General features: G+C 39.2%; 1 protein-coding gene across 9 annotated transcripts in view; it reads right to left on the reverse strand.

Annotated features, from left to right (window-relative positions):
* Positions 1-16,424, reverse strand: part of ESRP2 (epithelial splicing regulatory protein 2) — a 42,981-nt gene that overhangs the window by 17,524 nt on the left and 9,033 nt on the right. For 8 of the 9 annotated variants that reach the window (XM_018082294.2, XM_018082283.2, XM_008933399.3 and 5 more), the window contains exons 6-11: positions 4,858-4,971; positions 3,001-3,115; positions 2,195-2,293; positions 2,030-2,084; positions 1,107-1,217; positions 138-270 (exon numbers count right to left, since the gene is read on the reverse strand). In XM_018082294.2, coding sequence (XP_017937783.1) covers positions 138-270; positions 1,107-1,217; positions 2,030-2,084; positions 2,195-2,293; positions 3,001-3,115; positions 4,858-4,971 — 627 coding nt within the window. The remainder of the gene's footprint in view (positions 1-137; positions 271-1,106; positions 1,218-2,029; positions 2,085-2,194; positions 2,294-3,000; positions 3,116-4,857; positions 4,972-16,424) is intronic. The other variant, XM_018082290.2, reaches the window with a different exon arrangement.

Here is a 16,424-nt window from a genome sequence, read left to right on the forward strand (position 1 = left end):
AAACTCTTTCACAAGCCAGAGAATGGTATTTTGGTACTTTGAGCAAAACAGAAGGGCAGTTTGTTCTTATTTAAAACCATGGCCTAAAATATTCACGTTTGCCCTCCAAAGATTTATTTCAAGTCACAACTTTTTACCTCAATGTATCTGCTGCCCATGTGATGCTTATGCCTTTCCAGTGCAAGGTCTCTCTGTTCAGAATTTACAAACCGAACTAAGGCCTCCCCATTTCTTCTTCCTTGGGAATTCAGACAAAGAGCCACACCACCTCTGGAAGGCAAAACCAACAAAAATAAACTTAGTTTGACTTTTAATACAGATAATACACTAATACAAATAATTGTGTAAGAATAGTAAAGAAATCAGGCTTTAACGTGAAGGTTAGAGATTGGAAAAGAAATTGCTACTATCCACAACCTAATTTCATTTTTGATGTAACACGATTATACTTTAAAATCTACTCCACCGAGATCATGGATCTCAGGTTGCACCACTTTCTCAGCTTCCATGAAAATGTAAGTTTGCAAGCCCTTCCTATCACCTCAGAGACGCAGATTTTGATTTCCTCGGAACTCTAAATAAAGAACTGTATTTTCTCAGTGTTGAGAAGCCAGAATACAAAGTGACAGATATGCTAAACTAAACTTACTTTCTCTCTCTCTCTATATATATGTATACAGACATACATCTATACAGAGGTGTGCACACGAGTCATATGAAAACTTCTTCCAAACAGGGAGGTTTGTGAATCTGGCCTGTTTAGGAGGTATAGCAAAACACTGAAGAGCTGGCACAAAATTAAAGTTTCTGTTGTACCCTGGACTCTGCTTTGATTAATGCAATAGGAGTTTCTCCCTTTAGATCCCAGCAATAAATGAACGTATGTTGGTTTTCAATTGATAAGTCTCTCAAAACTCTTTCTCACACACTTAAGGTCGGTAAACCTGTTCATTTATCATGACCACAGGACAGGAAGGGGCCAAATGGGAAAGACAAGTGGAAGTGAGGACTCTAGTGGGAAGTGTGGAGGACGTGTCAAACAAATATTGAAGGAACTTGCTATTAAAGACAAAGAGACAAAGCAAGGCAAATTCTTATTATCTTACTTGGCAATATTGAGACCTTTGAAGAATCGAGCAATATCTTGGTCTGAAGACTGCCATGGCAAACCTCTGGCACGTATTACTGTCTCACTGTCCACAGTTTCAGATTTGCTACTACACAAGAAAAAAAAAGAAGCCAAAGTAAGCTTGAATCTAGGTTTTCCATGATCTTACCAAATTTTGGATTGCAACAGATTTAACTGTAAATTGGGAGTATATTTCCTGTTGAGACTTTTCTATTTCTATTTTTCATTTCAATAAAGAAAGGAAAGATGGCTGGGATTATTCTTTTATATATACACAACACTGAAGAGATGCACTATCTTGTCACCACATTGCAGTTCCTTAAATGAAAAAAAGATAGGAAAACTGGCTTAAAGTAAAGTAATAAGGAACTGGATTAATTTTTTTTTAAAAAATCTAACAATCCAAGATAGATGAATACAGGGCAGTCCTAAATATCAGCACAAGTTACTTATGCCTAAAGTGCTTCATTCTCCAGTCACTGCAGTATATTTGAAAATAAAGAACATCCTGTTTCTTCTCTCCCTAAACCCAGCACACAGCACAGCATATAAGACTCTTTCAGGAGCAGCACACAGCTCAGTTGCCTATAGGGTGCACTGGCCATTACCCTGTTGACTCAGGGAAAGTTCACAAATATTTCCTCACCACTGGGTAAGATAAGCCAGCCTCACTGCCATGCAAACCAGCAGCAAGAGAACAAAGAGCATTTAACTTGCAGTGACTTTAAAGAGGCTAAAGTACAGCATCCAACATGCCAGCTCCAGTCTGTCCACACCAGACTGCTGAGTACCTTGTTACTGTTCTCAGGAGCCAATCTGCTTTCACAGAGGGAAATATTCACAAGCCTTCCTTACTATAGACAAGACCCATCTTTGCTTGTAAACAACTGTGACACTTACCAAGGGCCTGTTTCATACTTGTGTTTCACAGTTTCAGGCTCAGTAAATACGTGATCTGCAACAAAACAAAGTTTATATATAACCAGAGTCAGAGATTACTTAAGAATGACACTCCCAATTCTTTCAGAAAAGAAAGATTTCTTTCCTTATAAATAGTTCACTTACTACCACCTTCAGAGAGCATGCTGAAAATGATGGCCACCATGGTTTTCACTTGCCACACGCCAAAGTCCTCCTCTGCTTCATCTGTCCCTAAGCCTAGATCTAAATGGGTGATTATAGAAAATAACAGACTTGCACAACTGTTTGGAAACAAGCTATAAGGCTTTCCTGATATTAACACAGAACTGGTAATCAAATTTACTTGTCTTAGCAGGGACATGTGAACATTAGACATGTTACTCTGCTCATAAACTGGTTAATATTCACTTTAATGGTCAACATTCTGAAAACTAATAAGAGCTTACATAATTTCAGTGTTTACAGTTTAAAAAAAAATAGCTGAATAAGTTCCCATCACTTAAAACATAATAACTTCAATCACATTCAGGTGGCCCACAGGAATGCTCCTAATTTGCATTTAGATGTCAAGTATCGTTTGGGTTTTGGTTTTGTTTTAAACTCAGTTCAGTCGAGATCATGCAAAAGAACTACTATTATACGCAGACAGTAGAAACTTGTAGGTCATCTGGTGCTGAAAAGGCCACTGACAGCTCAGCTCTTGCTTTAAGATCAAGTATCAATACAAGTTACTAAATATGGTTTAGAAATCAGTGTTAGACTCAAACTGGAGGAAAAAAATTACAAGCAGAGATCCCCCAACACATGCTGCTTTCACATTCCTTTCACTTTACCTGTGAGTTTTTAAACCTCATATCTTAGTTTAGAAGAATAAAACCTGTAATTATCACAGGCATAAAATTTGAGGAAGCATAATTGATTCTGAGATAAAAGCTGCAGCAAAAGGATACATTCTGCCATGGTCTTGATGGTCTGATCTTTGCCGGCGGCTGAACTGGGGTAGCAAGAGCGGAATTCTTTGCGCAGGTCGTAGAAGGAATAGAAGCAGTCTGACAGCAGCAGGTTCTGCAAAGAAGGCAAAAGGGTTGTTTTGTACACACTTTTCCTTTACATTTCCATTAATATTTCCAGACTGAATGAGGCAGTCCCAAAAATCATATAGTTGCATGTCACCAGCTTGTCTGTGTTTGAGCAGTTCGGTTCCTTTGGAACACAGTTCAAAAACCACAGCTGTACAGAACTGGATCTCTAGATGAGCAAATCCAAATAGCTTCTAGGAGGCAGACCTGTGCAAAACAGCTGGAGAAGATGGCTGGAAAAAATATTTTAAAATATCTAGGTTTTGCTGTTTAATATTCCCATTTAGGACACTATTTTCTCTTTTGCAGCTACACTGAGAAGCAGAATTGTACCCAAACATGATGACAAAGTTAAAATAACTATTTTTACAGTACACAAAATATATTTCAGCAACTTCAAGTTATTTATTCATCACTGTTGTGTATTGGGTAAGAACTTTAATTATATAACACTATTAAACAAATGTTTAAGTAGCCTTTTACTCAGGCATTAGCTTATTTTCTCAAAGAATAAAAAAAATAACTTGGTCCAATTCTCCACTTTCTCCCTCACTCTCCAACTGCTTTACCAAATAAAGCAGTTGTAAATAATGAATTAAGAAAAGTCACAAGGTAATGCTTTTTAGAATAGTAGGAATAGCAAGAGCTAAGGTCTGAGGCTTACTAACAATGTGCAGAGAGAAAAACTTGCAAATGAAAAAGTACTGAAGGTGAAGAAAAAAAAAAGAATGAAGAGAAAGAAATGCAGTACTAAGAGACTCAACATTTGATACCAGATTGACATCATTTGTCCACACCAGATGCATTCCTTGATCTGGTGTGGAGAATTATTTCTTCCACAACATCACAGTTTGTTTTAGTTTAGTGCATTTGTTTCAAGAGGAAGTACAAAGAATTACCCCCACAAAAAAAATACCAGTGTGTTTGAATGACAAATATAATTCCTGTTTCCTTACTTACCTCATCCCTACAGAAACATGTGCTTTTTATAAAAAGTCATTGTTAAGTTTTAATACAACACAAACACCAAACTAATACTTGTAGAAACTCGGCATGAGCCAATACTCTTATATAGAGAAGAAAACCCTACAACTGGTCAACTCCTTCCATGTCAGCAGCTCTCATCCCTGTGGGGTTCCTGCAGGCTGGCAAGCAGGCAAACTCAAGACCCACCACCTTACACAAAGGCAAGAGCTGCAGCTCTGCCTCCTGCTGAATAAATGCTGCTGGAGAACCCCTGCCATTCTCCAGGGCAAGGACTGCCTGCATGCTGCCCCTGCACAGGGCACTGCCACAGGGCTCCCACTGATTTCAGAGCTTGGCAGAAAGCCATGGCCCTGCACACAATCTGGGCTTTACACAAGCCTAAGCAAGGCAATAATTCTCCATCACTTCTGCTGAGATCAGATCAGGACCTTTGTTTCCGCTCCTTGAGACACAGAATTTAGAGCACTTGTACTGTCATTGTCTCTATCCTGTCATTCCTAATTTTCCTCTTCATTATGCTCATCTGGGAGTCCAGGTACTGTAACTGACTTCCAAGAGCAAGTGCCAAGAATAACTACTTTGCTACTCCCTTGAGACTGGGAAGGAACCATCTTAGATAGTCTTAAAACTCTATAGTTCACAAGGTTGAATTGAGTGGCTCCCCTCAAACTCACACAAGCTATTTTCTTTGATGTCCTTAAAACACAGTGCTGCTTTTTTGCATCAGTTCTGATCTCATACCTTTTTGGATGTTTCTGGGTGGAGGACTTGTCGAATGAGTAACTGGCCATCACTGCAGAGTGTGTAAGAGCTCCTTCCAAGTACTTTCAAATCACTGGATACCAGCTGACTAAACTGAAAAACAAAGTGATAAATTTCATTGTATTGACTGAGAGACATAATTTCATGAAACAAGCACTTACCATTATTCCAGCACCTTTACTTTTTATTTTAGGATAAAGTAATTCAGCACTTTGCAGAAGTGCTGCAAAAAAGACATGATGGAGAACAGACATGGGCTCCTGATAAAAGTAAGCAATAAATGGTATGCTTTTGTGCAATAGAAAATAAGAACACCCAGAGTATAGTAAAAAGACCAAATAGGAAGATAAGGTCATGGTATTATATTGGTAATGTACAAAGCCTAAACTATAATAGAAGTTATTAAATATTTGAAAGAATTTTCAAGATTAATCCCAATACTGATTTTGCAATACCTTTTCTTCAGTTTTGGCACCTTTGACTTTGGTTATTGCCTTAATAATTTATTTTTTTAACTTCAAAAAGAAAAAAGCTACCCATCAGGATTTACTCATGTTTCAAAAGTAATATGCTAGGAATAGCCAACAGATCATGGTCTAATACCTTCAAAAGTGAAATTATAATGAAGTCAGATCCAAGCCAGTTAAAGTTCTTGGTATATATATATGGAGACACAGAGCTATGAACATCAGATAAAACAAAATTATTCCCTACCTGTAGGATGGATAATCCCCAGCAGGTTACTTCTCAAGAGGAATGATCTTGTTCAATGTTAGTTTCCATCCTTACACAAGTTTCCAACCTTTTTTTACTCCATACCACTGTTAAAATTCCTTGCTCATAACATCCAACTACCATATTATATTACCTACATCATATCAGTAAACAGTAGCTTGTTAACTAACTTTCAAGGGGACAAATATAATTATTCTAAGCTTCCCTCTTGATGCTACTCCCTCCCAGGAAAGCACCACCTCACAAACAAAGCAATAATTATCATCACGATGCAGCAGCCACCCAGTGCTTTCAGCAACAGCTTACAACTCCAAAACAACCAAAAGCAAATTACAAGTTGACTTGCAACTCAGACAATATCTTTGTGTTGTCCTTTAACCTGTGTATGGGGAGAAAAGAGAGTAGCATTGTTTTATCATCAACACATGTGATGCTTTCCATCATTCCAGTCTCTGCTCAGAAAGCCCATGTCCTAATGATGCCACAGCTCCACACTCCAGAGGGAACAAGCACAAATGATCCCAATGATGCCACAGCTCCACAATCCAGAGGGAACAAACACAAGTGATCCCAAGGATGCCACAGCTCCACAATCCAGAGGGAACAAGCACAAATGATCCCAATGATGCCACAGCTCCACAATCCAGAGGGAACAAACGCTGCAGCCTCTGTGGCCCAGAGGGAAGGGCTCTGCCAGGGACAGGGCGTGTCTTCAACGTGATTTAGGAGCAGAGATATGATTACCCAGGCTTTATTTCCAAATAACTGCTCCAATGCAATCCAGGCCATTTTCCAGGCTGGGGCATCTCACCAGCATTCTACTACCATTCTGAGCTCAGAAATCCTGTAGAAGTGGGTATTACACATCAAAACAGAAAACCGAGGGCAGAGGTGGGTAAGGAGAGGCACATAAAATGAAGTTATTTAATAGCAGAGAACATATCTGAAACTATAAGAAGAGAGAAATATCTCCCCCCTAAAAAAACCCTTTACAGTGCAATTCTTTGCACACTACCAAAACACACAGAAAGAACAAACACATCATACACACATTCAAAAAAAAAAAAAAAATCAACCAACCCAAGCCCTTGCAGATTCAGAAAGCCAGCTTCCTCTTAATTGCTAGTACAGGTTTGCATTCCTACCACACGTTGAAATCTTGAAGAACCTGAGGCTATAAAGCATGTCATTGTTCAAGGATGATTTAAAGTCAGAAAACTGAGATCTGAGAGTGCTCAAAATACCTCAGCTGATGTGTAAACAACAGAAAAAGAAGAAAATTCCAGTGGACTCAAAAGGAACCACTTCAGAAATGCAGTTCTCTGGACTGCCACAGTCACAGACCAACAACAAATATTCTCTCCACAATAACATGCATGAGGAGATTTGCCTTCTCACTAAATGCAGCAACTTATCACTTTCTGTTTTAACTTCTGGGCACAGTAAAGAGCAAATATTTGTAAAAAGCGATTGGAAATGGTGATAGGAATCAGCTTCCAGAAGGTATACGTGGATTCTCCCCAAAAGGAAGCAGAATCTTCCTGATGAAACATAATAAAACACTCCCCAAATCTTCAACTTCATACTCTGTGCTTCTGAAGATGCTCAAGAGACAATAACAAAAGTGCAGTTAGAGAGCTATTTTGGTCAGATACAAGAAGAAATCCAACCCACACAATTTGAAGGAAGCAACAATTGTGTGCAGCCTCCTGCTGTACAAACAAAACATAAGAACTGTAGTTCAAAAAAACTTTATCAAGTTAGAAAACAATAAGAGAAAAATGCTTGGACAAGGGAGGAAATGCTGAGGTCAAATGGTGTAAGTCAAGTTAGTATAAATCGGGACTGCTCACTGAAATATTTCTATTTTTTTCCCATGTGGTGTTTCCCACACAACCTACAGCTGAAAAGACAGATACACAACACAGCTACTTTCAGAAGCCCAGAGTGAGAAGACACCAAAGTAGTAAAATATTGCATAAGGACACTGATAAGACCAGTATTCCAAGCATACTCAGGTTTAAAGAACTCCCAAGAGGCAGCATTAATTTTTATTTTTTACTTAGCCCTAATATTTGCAGTGTATATTTATTAAGCTTCAGGGACAATATTTGACACTGCAAACTCCTTTCCAATGAGACAACCAACATGTCAAAACAATTTTCTACTGTTCTTACTAGATGCCAGCAGCTTAAAGTGCTTTTGATAAACCTCCACAAGGTTGGCAGGCCTTGCTGAGAGCTTATTTAGAAACTTTTATTTCAAAACCAGCCATTTTCAAACTTTGGGGTGTACTGCTGCAGAAGAGGGCAAAAAGAGTGCAGGAAGAATAGTCAGGAGACATAAGCAGTCCTTCCCATCCAAAACAGCTTAACTATGGCAGGGGTTAACTGAGGAGAGAATGAGGGAACAGTACAAACAGGTAGATTCACCCAGGAGAAGAACATGGGGCAAAATAGGAAGCACAGCACTGCCCCAGAGGAATGACAGATATTTGAGACCAGCCTGAACCAGCTCCTTCATCTATGTGAGATGTCACCAAATTCTGCAAAGGTTGAGTACAAAAAGCATAGCAGTGGACTAGCTCGGGTTGTTCCAGACTAGGCTGGACCTTCAAGTCTTTTAGGCAATAGATACACCCACCATATCACATGTGTGGAAGGTGTTAAAGCAATCAGGGCAGGGGTGTTTATTAAGCCACATTGTTAGGCACAACAGAAGCCACAGCAGCTAAGCAATTCAGCGTTCCTGACAAAAGCCATTTTCAGCCTCCTTTCTTGCACCACAAGTTTCAGGCAGCATTTCAAAAACCAGCCATGACCGGGCATACACCCAAATGTAGCAAGCTGAGGACAAGTTGAGACCAGTGCCAGATTCACATTACGTTTTCCTGTCTCACATGTTGAACGACCTGACCACAACTCTGTCATTTGGTAAATTCCATCCACATCTCCTTCACTCTCCTTATAAAAACCATCTCAGTTATTTACCTCCTGTCATTCACCTTCATCCTGCCCTCCACAGCACTCCCCCACTTTAGCATGAAAAGCTGCCCCACCTTAAGGCTTCCTCCAAGCTTCCACACCCTGTCTGCCCTGTTAATCTCCTCACAGCAGAGTTATACAGTGTTAATTACCACTGCCTGCATCTTGCAACTAGCCCTCATTTCAACTGCAAGAACCAGTCTATTGGCATCACCCTCCACCTCTAGTGCTTATTCCACCAGATCAGTCTGTCCTGTAGAGAGCTCTGATGAGTCATTCCATATTTAAAGGAATATGTTCCATAATTCCATACCAAGATTAAAAACTGAACAGAGAGAAGAGGAAGAACCAAACAAGCTGCTCTGTACATTTGCCTCCATGAAACCAAAAACAGTTCTAAGAGAAAAGGTGATGAGAGGGAAGGACAGACTTTGAGCACCAGTTTGAAAAACTGGCTAAACGTGATTTTGGTTGTGCAGCTGAGAGTACAAAGAGAGTGAAGAGACACGTTCTGCCAGCAGCAAAACTGGATGAAAGCCAGCACAAGCTGCTGTGTTTTTTACAAATGAACCCCAAGGGACTGAAATGACAGCCCCCTTCATGTTGCCTTAACTATACAAACAAAGCTATGGATCTTAGACAAATAAGAAGATTCTTCATTAAGCTCTTTCTATAGTTATGATGCACAAAACACTAAAATAAACCTCTGGATATTTGGATATTCCCATTTCCTTAACTAAAAATAGCTCTCATCCTTGAGAAAGGCCACTGCATCTGTGCCTGGCAGGGTAATGAAATACTGAGATAATTCAGACACAGAATGCATCCATGCTGTCAATGGCACCATTTATAAAACACCAAGGTACTGTAGGGGATTCTCTCTTTAAATCACCCCTGAGAAATAACAAAATTTGGCTGCTTCTTACTCATCAGACCTCCAGCAACTCCTAGTCAGTCTTCAAAATGTGATCCTTTCCTCCGTTCCTCTGTTTTGCTTCTTTTGGCCCTACTGACCCATCACAGCTAACAGCACCAGGCAAGACACAGAATTATTCTCAGAGCTTCAGAATTAAAAGTATTTGCAATTTAACCAGGTCTGGAATGCCATGCTAAAGCACAATATAAAAATCCAGAAAACATCTTAGCCTGTAATCCATGCTTAAGCAGGTGAACACTGAAACAGGCTGCTGAGAGAAGCTGCAGTCTCCATCCTTGAAGATGCTCAGCACTGGACATGGTCCTTGCCAGCCTGCTCTAGTGCCCTTGCTTTCAGGGTTGGGCTGGACCACATCTACAGGTGGCTCCACCCTCAGCTCTGGTGGGACCGATCTCTTTGGACTCTGCTTTGCCTCCTCTGCAGCTCCACTATCAATGCCACCATAGTGTACCCACGGCAGGGGGGGGTTGGGAAGGACATATTTTCTGGGATGGGAGGGAAAGTGGAGATCAAGAGCTGAGAGGCAGCCAAATCTCATTAACAGAACTTGTCTGCCACCAAAACATAGGAGAGATTGAAGCATCACTGAAAAACATCATCCAGCAACCCTGAAGTCTGTCTGAAGACTTAAAGGATCTAATGCAGCACAAGAAAACCCAAGAGTAACAAGCCATGGCTTTGAGGTACAAAGCTTGCACACACACAACATACCACGACATGTCAACCCAGAGAAATATTTTCCCTTGGACTTGGTGCCTCAGATCCCACACGTGAGGGTTTCACATTTGTTTACAATACACTCTATGGGCCTTTTCTGCTCCTTCACTCTTCCACCCATGGTGATAATATCAGCCTTATCCATGCAATGGAGGAATTTAAAGCATGTCAATACCACTGGGAGGTGCACAGACTGCATTTCAGCAGTATTTACAAGTATGATAACCCTTTATTGTGCTGGGTAACTTTTTAAACAGAGAATCCCAGAGTAAGCCCTTGCCTTTGTTCATCTGTTAACTGCTATTCCACATGGCTGATAATGGATACATGGTGACCTTGTACTGAAATTGCAGTATGGGAAAAAAAAAGAAAAAAGGTTAAGCCCCAGTGCAGCCATAAGCTGCAGTTAACTTCTTTTCCCCTTACAGCTAAATAGGAAAAATTACTGTATTTAGATACTATTCAGACACAAACATGAAAAAGAAATTGCCCCTTGGTTTTATTTCTTTGCAGGGCAAACGTGCAGGAAATGACAGAGGAAGCCCAAGTCCACTCACTAGAAATGTTCAAAAATAATATTGCCAGTTTGATTTCTCCTACCAAGAGGAAGGCAATTATTTGTTCTTCCGAACACTAATGCCTGAGATTATTTAGTGACTGCAGACTAGCCTGGACAAAAGCATGGGTTTCATTTCCAGATTGCCACAGACAATATCACTTTGCTTGATATGACCAGCCAAGTTACAGATCACCTTATGGCTCCTGATGTCCTATAGACTGTATTAAAGAACAGAGTGAGTAATCAGTCACAAAGGCCACCATAAACACATTCCAGAGAGAGAGATGTACATATTACCCCAAACCAGTCGGAGTTTCCATCCTACTTTGGAATTTACAAATGCAAGAGCAGCAGGTTTGCTCTCCTCAGCCTGTAGGAGAGGCAGGATGTGGCACTGAACTTCAAGGACCATAGACCATCTTCTCATGTATATTGTGCTGCTTCTTACTACTATTAATCTTGCTGTCCTTTCATATTCTTTCCCAAGTAGAGCTCCAACTATAGCAAACCAAGTACCACACATCCTGCTGCTTCTCTAGATCCAAAGCAGTTTCATCTACACAAGCTGCTTATATAGACACAGTCATATTATTGCTTCTCTCATAGAAAGAAACTAATTCTTTGCCACCCATGGCATGAGCCAACAAAGGTAACAACAGGGTTAAGGTCTCAATTATCCTATGCTTGGGGGTCTCCCATGGAATTCCAGACATAAATCTTCAAAAGCAGTAGTTGAAAACCACAGAATTATATTTTTAATGCTATTTATGATATTCACTTTTATTTTTTTCTTTGTTAGGAAGCCAAAGTTACAGGAAGCAATATCACTTTGTCCTCCTCCTTTTGGTCATCAGACAGGTCATCACAGGTTTCTCAAGCCAGGAAGGCACACAGCCTACAGATACCTCTTAGAATTACTGCAAGATTTCAAGGGAGAAAAACGGAAGGTACTCTTCAAGTTTATTGCATCCTTCCATTCAACAAAACATAGCAAAGTACTTCAAAACTCATTATACTTCTCCAGAATTACATAAAGGGACTGGAAATTTTTAGCTTTAGTGAGCTAAAACTTACAGCTAATTTCCTGCATAAAAATAAGTTTGTTTAGCATTGTTCAGCAACAGGTAGAACATGACATGCAGAAACAGAGCAACAGTTGTCATGGTTTGTCTGTCCAGTGACAATTTGTGGAGCAGAGAAAACAGAGCATCACGACTCAGGACCGTGACAAAACTGTCTTAAGGATGAAACTTCCACATTATTTCTTTCTGTGGCTCATTTTAATTGGGACCAGGTCTTTGTGTGACAAAGTAAACAATAGTTAACTATAAATTTTAATTCTTCCTAGGAAAGAATGCAAACATCCAACATCCAACCTTCTGCCAAGACAAAGATCTGTCCAAGCCATGCCACTTGAGCATTTTATGACTATTTTTGTTTAATTATTTCTTAGATGGGAGCTTGCAACTCCAGATTATTTGCATGCTTTCCAGCCATGGTATCTACAGCTTCTAATTCAGGTAATACATTAAGCATAAAAGGCAAGACCATAGCTCGGGCCATCTAAATGTCACAGCAATCAGGTTGCAGCTTTTATCTTCAAAAGTACAACCTGTTTTAATAAGAGAGTGTTGAAATATGCAGAGCACTCCATAAATAAGCTACTTGAAGTTAGTGTTGTATAAGATAAAGCACCCCAGTCTAGCAGCATAAGAATTTCAGAGTTTCTGGACTTACTTTACTACTACTTTATGTGTCAGGAAAGTGCTATATAAAGAAACACTGAGATAAAATAAGTTTTCACCTTTATATTAACCTGTATGAAAGAGGCCACTAGCTATTAAAACTAACAAAATAACGCCAAAAAAATGCATATCTTGCAAAACATTTTAGCATTTGTCAGCACAGATTATTCACGAGTCTGACTTTAAGCAAAAAGAAAACTCTGAATATTAGTAATGCAAAAATCCCTACTCTGTCAACCTTTTACCTACATTTCAAGCATGATTACAGTGGTGCCTCACACTCCTCACAGGCTGCTTGCTATCAGCTCAGCTCACAGAGCAAGTCATTACAACCTGAAAGACAAGGTTGAACACACTTTCCAAACTCGATGTTTTAATTAGTGCCATATTAATTAATGCAATATTTCCCAAAGTCTTGATTTAAACCCAAACTCTCTCTGAGTGTTCTCTACCTCCCCCCCTCCCACTTACCTCTGTTTCAAGGACAAACTTTCATTAGCAATGTGATCTTTAGCACTGGCTCTATTGACTGAAATGCATGGCAGTGCTCTATTTACTCAACACTACCTCATTGTTTGGAGTGCAAGCTTAACCATTTGGAGGAGAAGAGCCAATACCTGCAAAATTAAAGCATTTTTTTCTATTGGGTTGTTTTTCAAGTTGTTTTTACACCCAGGGAGGGTAAAAAGGAGAGGAGACATTAAAAGAATGAAGAGACACCTATTATTCACAATTCAGTTTCCTGCATAATTTTCTCATACTCCAGCCTCTCCATCAAACTTATACTGGAAGAATATCATAGGCATTGACTTGCCCAAATAACAGCCTTGAGACCCATGAAATATCTTTTCTTAGATAATAATAATCAAAGTGATTCTTGATCAAACTCTTACAAATATCAGCAAAAGAAAGTAAAAATTTCATAAGCTGGCTCTGCTCCACTTCCTAAATGGGGAGTGTTCCATTTCTTGTACAAACATACTTTCACAAAAATGTAAAGAAGTGGAATTAGATCCCTAAATCAGCTTGCCTTCAGTCTCTCAAATTCTCCAGTCACAGATTAGGGCAGCAATCCCATGCATCAAGAATTGATTATGAGTGATATAAGGACAAATGGGAGTAAGAAATTATGAAGACTTTAGCAGTTTGCAACTGAGTAAGATCCAAATTTACACTGAGCCTTCCAAGGGATTCACACCTGCCCAACACAGAATGAGGACTAATTATTTAGATGGTGCTTCCCCTTATAGAACTACATCCTCTCTTTCAAGTAGCTTCTTGTTTCTAAAGTGATTTATTGTGACTGAAAAGACTTGAAAGGAGTTTAGCTAAATATGAAGCAAGTCACACAGCTTCTTGTGATCAATTCTCAGCATGAGACTTATAGAAAAAGGGGGTTGATTTCTATTTTCTTTAGTTTCTTTAAGCATATCACAAGAACAGCAGTTTCTTCTGCACTTAATGTTTACATGGTGCCATTTTACATGCTTTATGTAGCTTTACAATAAGCTAAAGTCCATCCTGTGTAAGTTTAATTCTGTTGTAAGAAATAACACTGGTTGAGACACTCAAGCAAACCCCAAAATTCTGTTACAGTCATTCTTGTGACAACTACATATTTTCCATTTCTAAATCTCATGCATCCCGCTCCAACCCAGTAGTATTTGATTCAAGAGGTTTGATGTATTATACACTGTTTGGTGTCTTTCTTAAGCTGAAAAGGAAACTTGATTTAACTTTCAGCTACAATAAGATCTACTTACAAAGCAAAACCTCCACAGTGGTTTTTGCACTTTTATATTTCAAGTTGCATATATGGCTCCCTTACTCTTAGTGTAAGTCACTGCAACATAATTGCTGATCAGGAAAGTAAACATCTTTACAGAAATTATGGCAGAATTAATTTCACACACTGCCAATGTCTACATAACTCATGATAATGTTACAGCACATGCTTCAGTTTCTCTAGAATTAGAACCAGAGGATGGAAACCCCACTAATTAAGCTTTGAATCCAGTAAGAGTGATAACACACTTCTAAGACTGTCCTAGAGCCCTAGTAACAGAACCATTTAAGATAACAGGTGTTCAAAATCATCACAGAAGCCAAGTTTTTGTAAAAACAGAATGCAACTGCTTCTTAATCTTAAAATTAAGTTTCTATCCAATATTTTTGTGCTAACACAATATCCATTTCTCAACACCTTGTGCACCTCTCTGCCCAGTGCAGCTCTACAGAGACAGGTAGCAGGTGGAAAGAGAAACTAAAATATTTTGCAATGGAAGTTTGGGAGAAGTGGCAGCATCGATTTTGGTTCTTGTTTTGTCACTCATCACAAGGGGGGAGCATTTGAATTCCAATTTCCAATACCTTTTGCATAATATTTTATAACTCATATGTACCTTCACAACATGTGGATTTAATGAATGAGGGGCAAATTAGTAAAGCAGATGCTTATAAATAAAGCAAAATCAGAGGCTACTGTACAGAAGTATACTGGAGTAGTAAGTTGTGAACTGTTTAAAGAATATCAACACGAATTTATCAGAGCAAAGCACTGAAAAATGGTTTGTAGAGCAAACATGACTTCTGATTAAGTGTTCTCTTAGGACACATGTGAGGTTGTCTTCATGAAGGAACACAACATGATGTCTCTGAAGGTTTTATGCAAAGCAGCAACCATTATAAGCAAAAAGCTTTTCCAGAGCAGGTAGGAATCTGGGCATCAGCCTCAAAAGTAACTGTTCTGCAGAGAAGTGCTGCAACATGTTAACATACTGACAGAGATGTTGCCCTCATTTGGCAGTGCTCAGGCACCCAAGAACTTCTGTGCATAACTTAAGGGTTCTGGTTTTTAAAAAGGGGGGAAAAGAAAAAAAAAAATCAAGTAAACCAACATAGGGATTGAAGAACTGTGCAAGCCTTTCCAAATGAAAGGAAGAGGGGAACAGCACAGGTCTGCAGACAATCCAGAGCGGCCACACAAGGTTTTCTAAGCAGTTTACAGTAAGAACACATAGAACTGCATGTATGCTTACTGTCAAAATAGTAGAATACAAATCAGAGAACAATTTGGGTTGGAAAAGATATTCAAGATCACTGAGTTCAACCATTAACCTAACACTGCCAAGTCGACCACCAAACCATGTCTCCAAGTGCCACATCTACACGTTGAAATCCTCTATGATTCATTTATTCCTCGGCCACTTTTGAAAACCCCAACAATAATTCATTAACACATTTCCAGTGATTTTTTCAGTAGCTACTTACAGCAAGTTAGAGGAAAGAAGTTCAAAGTCTTTAGAGGATCATGCAATCCAGCAATCTTTGCATTAAAATGCTTCTTTCTGTTTTGCTGTCTTAAAGAAAAAGACTTAAAAGAAAAAGCTACAAGTACAATTTTAAGATGAATGCAAGTAGTCAGAATTATAGCTGTGAGAACATCCAGATGTGCCAGTGACACAGTTCTCAAACACTGCACAACATGACTCTGTGTGAAGACAGGCAGTTCGAGCTATTCTGGACAGGTCACAGTAAAGTTCGTGTGTCTGTACATGCTAATCCACTCAGACTTGGTAATTTAATACTCATCCTCAAACCACTGGGCCAAATTATTTACTTTGAATGAATGTTGGCACTTCAGGTTTTAAGAGAAGATAACCAGTTAGCCAAGACTAGGAGATTTTTATGCCTGCAAAGAAAAGAATACGCAGCTTTAGACAAATTAATTTATCTAATTCTCTGTTCATTCTGAAGTGAAATGAACCTAAATATAGGAACAAAGCAAGGGAACCTTCCTATTCCCTACAGGGAATACTTGAGGAATTCAGATAAAAGTCCTGCAGCCTTCAGAAAAGGTAAGGTTGCTG

The sequence above is a fragment of the Manacus vitellinus genome, unplaced genomic scaffold (assembly GCF_001715985.3).
Source record: "Manacus vitellinus isolate BGI_N305 unplaced genomic scaffold, ASM171598v3 scaffold_10_pilon, whole genome shotgun sequence".
NCBI classification, from domain to species: domain Eukaryota; kingdom Metazoa; phylum Chordata; class Aves; order Passeriformes; family Pipridae; genus Manacus; species Manacus vitellinus.